At 43.4% G+C, this 9,226-nt stretch overlaps 1 protein-coding gene across 1 annotated transcript in view; it reads right to left on the reverse strand.

The window, feature by feature from the left end:
- Positions 1-1,772: 1,772 nt before the first annotated feature.
- The window catches only part of LOC109512213 (chondroitin sulfate proteoglycan 5), a 16,389-nt gene continuing 8,935 nt past the window's right edge, over positions 1,773-9,226 (reverse strand). The window contains 2 exon segments of the mRNA XM_019863785.1: positions 1,773-1,967; positions 6,847-7,000. Of these exon segments, the coding sequence (XP_019719344.1) occupies positions 1,803-1,967; positions 6,847-7,000 (319 nt within the window). The 3' untranslated portion in view covers positions 1,773-1,802.

The following is a 9,226-nucleotide window of genomic DNA, read 5'->3' on the forward strand; positions in this document are numbered from 1 at the left end:
CCAGAATCCAGTCGACGATTTTCAAAACTGAAAACACAGATACGCTGTCCTTTCTTTGATGTGCCGACAATGTTTTACATGAGCAAATTTGTGTCGACTTGTGTAACGTCCTGGATTGACAAGTACCGCCATGTAACTCACGGATTCCCTGTCACACTGTTGTGTGACACCACGTAAACGACGCGTAACATCAGGTCATGTGAGTAAAATGTGTAATTTACGTAAAAAAATAGACATAACATGTAACGGACGTGCCATCGGGCGATGCCAGGGAAAGAAGGGATATTCTCAACTGCTTTACCTGATCAAACAGAATAAATTAAAAAGAAGAACATCATGTAGTGCCGTGTAACACGTGTAACATCGCACATCATTGTGTTACATCATGTAATGCATATGGCTCATGGAATGCAAGCCCAGTAATGCCACGTAACACCTGCGATGTCACGCATTGTTGTGTGCGTAGCTCGCAAAATTCATGTGATGTCATTCGAGTGTTGCGGCTTCCCCCCTTCAGATAATTTGATGTCATTCTGGTGCGACAGTATGAAAGGGCTCGCGTGCGTATGTGTGAGCGGAGACCAGACAGCCAGACAACGGTCATGTTAAAAAGGTTTTATTTCAACAAGTGTCGGAATCTCGTTTGTTGTTTCTCGTTGGTTGAAAGAGTAGAAAATAAAAACAGTAAAAGTACATCAAAGGATTAGAAATCACATCAAAGAAAACAAGACACGTCGTGTTTGAAGTCGATCCATCGATCTGATTTGTTTGCAATATTTATAAACACTCACTGGATTAGTCAACAAACATCAAAACCTCTCAGTAGCTTTTTCTTTTGACCACGTTTACACACGCTGGAATTCTGGAATCTTTTTACAAAATACAACGATGCAGGCAGGGAGGTGTGTGTGTGTGTGTGTGTGTGTGTGTGCCGCTACGGCAAGTAGGCGCCATTACACGTCCGGGTTATTTTTAGACTGCGCTTACTTTTCTCTTACTCCCTACTCATGCACATTTCACGTCGTGTTCATTCCCAGATCATTTCCTTCTCGCTTCTCTCTCACTTCACGCTCACTTCCGTGTTACTTCCTGCTCATTTTCTGATAACTTCCTTTTAATTACTTCTCTCTACCTGCTTATTTCCTACTCACATTTCCTTCTTCTCATATTTGGTCATGATAGTGTACTAAAGTATTTCAGTGTACATGTATTGGTGGAGTGACAGTTGAGGCGATTGATTGATTTAGTGACTGATTGATTGATTGACAGGTCTGTTTAGAAAGGTGTGGCGGGGCAGGGCTAACTGACAGCGTGGTGGGACGAGGGGGAACAGGGGCGGAGGGGTTTATGGTCTTACCTCGCAGTCGGACTCCTCTTTGGTCTTACACTCCCACGTGTATCTGCTCATGGTTTTCTGGGGGGTGGGGGGGTTCAAAGGTTACACTCCTCAAAGACGGAAAGGCATTGTTGTCAGGACGACGGAGCAGGAGACAAAAGATTCGGCGCTTAGAGCCAAAAGAACGAGGCAGACAGGAAGTGAAGAAAGAGGTGCTAATGCTACACTAATGAAGTTAATGTTAGCGAATGTTAATTGATCCGTTTTTATTTCAGAGATGAATGTGGTAAGGGGCAGTTAAGTGACAGCAACAAGATAGTGAAGTGATGATGGAGGGGCAACAGGAAGAGAACGGGTTTGGGCGGCAGTGTTGGCACGGCTGCTCGAGGAACCCGTGGGGAGCGGCGTGGCGGGCGCGAGTGGGTCGATGGACAGCGGTCGGTGTGTTGGTGAAAAAGTGTATTTTTCACATCATGTTGTTCTGCAGGGAGTTGACCTCCGAGTCGTCGTCGCCCAGCAACTTGTGGTTGTCATGTTTGGGCGTCAGCGCGTTGTGGATGTTCAGGGCGTCGTCTTCCTTGGGCGGGGCCTTCACCGGCTCCTCCAATTTATTCTGGGAATTGGGATCATCCTGACATGAGGAGGAGAAGGATGAAGTGGGGAAGGTAGAAAGTGGAATTAGCACAGAGACCCCCGGTGCAATCGTAACATATGGTCGCCTCAATCATGCAAGGCGTCAAATATCCTGTCACAGTCATGTGGAAGTCATGAAACATGTGTAACGTCATATCAAGCTTGTAATGTCATGTATTACATGAAAGATCTGGTCCGTCACGTAACACATCATATAACGTGAAATGTCACCTCACACCTCTAAGTCATATAACGTGTAACACTGCGGAATGTTCGTAACGTTCTCATGTTCTTGTCATTACGTGACTTGTAACATCGACGTGATGTCAGAATCGTTAAATTATATTCTTTGTGTTTAATACCCAAACTGTAAGGCCCGTTATCCCACGTAACACATCTAATTGTTATGATCCTGTCCAGTTTTTTTCCCAGTCGAGGTCAGGATTGGGTGGGTAACCCACGTGTGAAGCTCGTGTATACTGTAACAACAAGTCATGTAACGTGTGTAGCATCATGTAATGCTTGTAACTTCGTCATGGAACCTTTGTCATATTAGCAATGTAACCTGTAACCCTTGAAGGTCATGAAATGTGTATGACATCATGTTACACATGTCACACACATGTGCAACGTGTATAAGTCATGAAATGCGTGTCATATAACGCTTGTGACACCGTCATGCTCCCAATCGTCATTGAGTTATTGTCTGATGCATGTGCAACCCATGCACCGGTATGTAACAAGTGTGACATTGCGTGACATCATGTGAGACGTGTCAGAATGAAATGCGTCTCATGTCATGTCATACATGTAACATGTGTAACGCAGCCAGCGGTACGTAACAAGTCAACACTTGCCCCAACCCACCCTACCCCACCCATCAACCTCCCTCAGCCCATTCTGACAAACCAGGAAGCACATGCACATCCACATGCAACAGGTTTTCCATCCCACAACCCTAATAATACTCACCACTTACAAAATATTAACTCATGCCCCGACCCCCCCAAAGTGAACACTTATGTTGCCCATGGGGGTCTTCTGTGGGTACCACCATCAGAATGTTTGAAGGATTGTTTATTTATTGATTTTTTTTTAATTCACTTTCATGACCCACATCATCACTCACATACACACACATCCTCATAATAAACACACTGAAGGGAAAAAAATTGTTCACGTGAGTGATACGTGTGTGTCATGTGACAAAAAGTGGATTTACCGGCTAGATCGTAACTTCGGGCAGGACGTGCGGGTACGTGACTTCCATGGTTACGGGGTACGAGCCTTCTTTCCTCCCGTCAGCGTGAAACTGGAAAACGTTTTGGGTTTTTTGTTTTGACTTGTTGGGCTTTGGTGGCGGTGCATGTGGGTGGTGGTCGTGGCGGTTGCGGGGAGCTGGGTTTGGCGGTAGGGTGGGAGGCACAGAATCACGAGGAGTTTCCAGCGTTCTTTTTTTTTTTTTTTTTTTTTTGCAGGGGAGGTGGGGAACAGATAAAAAACGTTTTGATGGTGATGATGATGAAGGCACACGCACACTCTGGGCAGACCAACGACTCCCCCGCCCCCACTCCCGTTTGAACCAAGTTTGATCTTTATGTGATATGGATGCTGACTATTTTATTGAACAAGAATTATTGAATTATTGAATTTTTTCTACTCACTTACTGCTTACTTTCTTTCAAGTTTATGCATATTTTCGTAGTTTCCTGGAAAATTCCCAATAAAATTCAGCTCTGTTTGCACTTTATGCTCACTTTTTTTTCTGATTTCCTCCATACTTTCTAGTAATAATAATAATAATAATACATTTATTTAAAAGTCACTTCCTGCTTACCTCTCATTTCCTGATCACTTCCTGATGATCTCCATCTTGTTTTCTTTACGCTTACTTTCTTTTTACTTTCTGCTTACGTCTTTCTCCCTGCCAACTTGACTCACGTCCTTTTAATTTCTTGCTTACTTCTACGGACATCTAAAAATAACCTGGACTCACAGTGGCCTCTCGCGGCTGAAGTCAGAGGGCAGCCATCTTGCATTGCCACTGTTACTGACAACTTCGGTTTGGTTTTCGCCAAAAACACGTTGCTCGTGTGTGTTTTCTACCATGATCCCTGTATTGAGTAATCGGAACCTAGCAGAGGACTAACTTAACTGGCTGCATCGACCATTCAGAGTATATTATCTCAGTATCGTCAATCGTGCCTTACAGATGTTAGCTTTATGTTTCACAGTGACAGTCTCGTATTATTAATGTTCAAATAAAATTAATTTGCTGATTTTTTTTCTGTGATGGACTTCATTATTATTGTTTCATTTATTCCATTTCATTTCATTCTGACTAAATGATGCGTACACCAAAGCAAAATCAGTCTAGAATTATGTTAGGTACACATAAAAGTGGCAACACAAGATGGCTGCTGATGAATTTAGTCGCCGCTACGGCAAGTAGGCGCCATTTCACGTCCGGGTTATTTTTAGACTGCGCTTACTTTTCTCTTACTCCCTACTCATGCACATTTCACGTCGTCTCACTCATGTTTTAGTTGCGATCATATTTATTGTATACACGGCTCGCGTTTCAGCATCTGATGCTATTGACAGAAATACATTGGTTTGTTTTTACAAATTACACAAACGCAACGTCCGTGTGATACTTGTCAGGTGAATTAGCTACAGCACAACAAGATGGCCTCTGTTTTCATTTTTAAATGCTAAGGACATTAACATAAGCTATTTTAAATGGAAAATGAACACGTTTGTTAGCAATGAAACACATTCAATCAGTTATATTTTTAGTGGTTCGGGGAGTAAGTGTAGCTTTTATTTGACGGTCGTGAGACTTTTTTTGGAAATGTTGTGAGGTAAAAAGACTTTAAGGGAGATGTGATAAAGATATATATTTTTTTCCCAGTCTTTGTGGGTGAGAGTTGTGAAAAAGTTATTTGCTTGGAGTGTTAGCAGGAACAAATGTAGTAATGGGGTGTTCCAGGGTGGTAGCACTTATACCACTCAAAAAAAACAGGCCAAAAAGTAGTGTTTAGCTAACCTAACCCTTGTGGCTACCAACCGCCAGAGATGGCAAATCCAAGTCCAGAAAGAAAAAAACCCTGACACAGTTTGGCTTCATATCAGGCAGATGGTTTAACCACTGATTGAGTAGAAATATCTGTGGCTAAAGACAAAACATGGCAGGGTTTTTACTTTCTGGACTGTGATTTGCCACATCTGCCCCCCGCCCCCAATCCACTCGCCACTCACCACACCCTCTGACCCTTCAAAACATTCCAAAGAGAACATGAGACCATGCTAGCATGACATGTTTTTTTTTTGTTTGGCATAACCTATCATCCAATTATGTTAAACTAATACTATAGTAGCATTTAACCCTGCAAGTGTTGTTTTCACATGTGAAAGCAAAGTTGGGAAAATGTTCTTTGTTGAGTTTGCTTTGAAAAGTTAGCAATGAGCTAAAGAGTGATGGGCTGTTAGAGGTGGTACCACTTCTACCAAAATGCAGACCAAAAAAAAAAAACCCCACACCAAATAGTTGTAGCGCAAAGCTAAGCTAACCCATGCGGCTACCAACTGAGCTCGCTGAATGGCGTAAAAAACATTCCAAACAGAACATGAGAATATATTAGCATGACTTTTTTTTTCCTGACGCCATCCTGCAGGTGCATCATGCTAAGCTAATGTATGCTAACGGCTAACCATGCTAGTGTTAGTGGAATCTCAGAGTGGGCTTGCATCTCAGATGTTTATCCTGATAGGTCCATACTGGATGATGTCACCCGGCCCCGCCCCTTGTAACGCCCACTATCAGGATAAACAAGACAGTTTGTTAACGAAGCAGAGCTGCAGTGGCGGGCATGGCCACCAGGTGGCGCATGTCGAGCCTTGACTTACCGAGCAGAGAGGCAAACAGAGACCACAGGTTGGAGAGAAAGATGGATGTGGCAGCGAGGAGTGAAGGATTGAGGGAAAGAAGGCGGGGCTTGACTGTGACATACTTTTTTTGTGATGCTACGTTTTTAACGATACATATGATCCATTTTTTTGGGGGGGCTGACATTTATGAAATTTCATCACTAAATCAACAAATTACATTTGTCAATTAATTTATGTGCGATGCGTGACATGGCCAAACATTACTTTCAGAAGTAATGCTGGTAAAACTGTCAGACGCTAATATGCGCTAACACTGTCGCTCTTCTTCCCTTTCTTCTCCCGCTCTTCTTCGCTTTGACCTGACCGTGCTTTGAGCCCAACTGAATCTTTCTCTCTGGAACTTTGTCGAGGGAAAATGATCTTGTCATTGGCTAAGAAACGCGGTATGGAGGCAGGATTATGTAAATTAGCCCCACTGTGATGTCACAATGTGTCAAAATTTTGAATGGCTTGCTCACAGACATATTGGGAGGAATAGATGAACTCAAGGTTTACTTGGTGCCCTTGAATGAAAAATGGAGGTGCAAAAGGCCGCGTGTCGGGTTATTTTAACTGGACAGTTGTACACGCTGCGCACTGACTACTTTAAAAATGTGTCATTTATTCAGTTTTAATAAAAGATGTAATACAATATTTACAAAAAGGAGCGGGATGGTCACACTTTTGTGAGATAATGTACATGAACAGCTTTGTATATGATCCGCTTTCTTCATTCAACAGTCAGGCGCCATCCTCCTGGGCAAACCTCCCCGACCCCCCCACATCCCTGCCATCCATCACTACCCTCTCCCGCCTCCCCGCTGGCCTCAGACTGAGTCTCTCTACTTCGGGGTACTCATGCCCATGCGTCGGGGTGGGGAGGGGTAGGGAAAGGGGAGGAGTCAGATGCAGAAAAAGGGAAGAAGAGAGCGGCGGGGGCACGTTACCTGACAGATAATGTTATCATAGTAAGCCAATGCACGGGCATGGGGGGCGTTAGGAGGGGTGTCGCACAGTTTCCTTACGTTTGGGTGGGAGCCCTCAGCGATGGTGGACAGCGAGAAATTATCATTGTGAGCCTCCGACGTGGGCCGGTACTTACTGCAAGGGCGACACACACACCAACCAGGAAGAAGAAGATGAAGAAGAAAAGAGGAAGGAAAGAGAGCAAGAAAGAAGAAGCAAACTTTTCATCTGTGATGCAAAACATCAACATTCAAAGAACCACTCGTTCACCAAGTAGCAGCTAAAAAAACTAGCGCTACAAGTGACCAGTATCAAAATGCAGTAGTGTCGTAGGTCTAAATGTTCCTGAAAATAATATTGTTGCACGTCACGGCAACATGATGTAAACTTTGAACATTAACACGATAAAGTAACAGTGGTTAACGCGACTAAAAAGTCAAATACAACTAAACTGGAATGAGCCAAAGCATCACGCATTGAGAATCACTGCACTAGTGCAGCAAAACAAAGTCGTACCAAGTCGTCAGAACACTTATATCTCAATTCATCTTCCACCACTGAAATAAATACCACTATTTCCATGAAAAAAAGTTGTTTTTTTTGTTTTTTTTAATCAGAAAAATAGAACTCTATAACATTGTAGTAGATACAAGTAAAAACACAGCAATAAAAAATGATGAAAGAAAATGTAAAAACTTTTTGCATTATGATTTAATGCATAAATTAAAAATGTGTTGCGCCGTTCCTTCTGCTATGCTCATCTTGGCCACTGGGGACAGTAAAATACAGTCACAAAGACAAAATGAGTGAGAGTATATGCCTGTTGAGTACTGTGATGTTTTCTGTCTACATGTGTTGCACCACCTTTATGTTTCTTTAAATTGTTACAACTCGCGTCAAACCACATTTTTTATTCTTTGGCTTTCGATTCGGCTTTGAATCGGTATTGTTTTATTGTTTTCATTGTGTTTGCTGTTTTTATGTTAATTTATTGTTTTAACGGCCATTGATTTGATGCGTGTTATTTACTTTACATACACCACTTTGTATGCAGCTGAGCATGTTTTTAAAGTGATCTTTAAATAAAGTTGTGTTGAGTTCATTTCAGTCGAGTGTTGCTGAAACCAACACCATCACCAATCAATGCTGTCCGTTAGCCCAGTCAATGGCTTTTTCAATTACCGTACGTGTTAAGCTAGCAGGGGGCATTCCTGAGGCAAATTTGTTTGGTTGTTTAAAATACATACCATGTTTGTTTTTTTTTTAATGTATGGTTTGACCGTAAACTTCCACTGGGAGGGCCCAACCGCTGGAAGCTTTTATATTGAAGAATTGGGCTGCCAAACTGTTGTTATCAAATGAGAAGGGTGGAGTTGTCTTTCTTCCTTCTTAATTCCCACTGACTTCCAACTCACTTCTCTTCGCCTCCCACTATCTACTTTCATGCTGCTTTACTTATTCCCCCCCCCCCTCCGCCCCATCTTCCTCTCCCCATTCCCCTTCCTCCTCTTCTTCCGACTCTCGATGAGGGTATCATTCCTCCATCCACCCCGCGTCCCCTCCCGCATCGCCCCCTCCCACCCTCAAAGTTGCACAGCTGCATGTAGGTCAGCCCCTCCTCCCCTCCCTCCTCGCCCCCACCATCTCCGACTGCCCTACTTTCAGCTGGATGCGGCGAAGCTATGACATCATCTTTTCTCTTTGTCAAAATCTCTCTCCTGGCTAGCGGCATCTCCTCGCCTTCATCATCATCATCATCATGTTAGCCCCCCGCATTGCCATCGGCTCCCCCCCACCGAGCCATCCCCCAACGGTCCAAAAATTTCCCCCGAGCGTGGGAGCCGGCGCCGGCGACCGAGCGCTTCGCCACTTCACATTTGCATGTTCGATTCCAGAGAGCTGCTGCCTGGTCACTGTCACCTCACTGCATTTTACATTCAGTCCACTTCCTCCATCCCATCCTCCTCCTCCTCCTCACTTCGCCATCTTTTTCTCACATCTCGCCAACGGGAATTGGAAGAAGAAGGAGGAGACGCCATTTTAGCACCTGGGCGTCATCCGACATTTAGAGTATACAGAGCGTGCATAAAGTTGGGCACCTTATTGGCAACGGCCATGTTATTCTTTTGGGGATGACTATAAATGGCGTACAATGAACCCACAGCTATTCACAAATTCACCGATTTGTTGAAAATTTTTAACTGTACTTAAGTCGATTTCCCAGGTATCTGTACTTTACTTCAGTATTTATTTTTGTGATGACTTTTTACTTTTAATCCCAACATTGCAATCTGTATACACCTAAGGTATATTTATTCAGTTGTTATCATGAAGTAATTGAGCTTTTTTTTTTTTTTGTGC

This window comes from Hippocampus comes, unplaced genomic scaffold (assembly GCF_001891065.2).
Source record: "Hippocampus comes isolate QL1 unplaced genomic scaffold, H_comes_QL1_v1.1 scaffold249, whole genome shotgun sequence".
In the NCBI taxonomy this organism is placed as follows: Eukaryota; Metazoa; Chordata; class Actinopteri; order Syngnathiformes; family Syngnathidae; genus Hippocampus; species Hippocampus comes.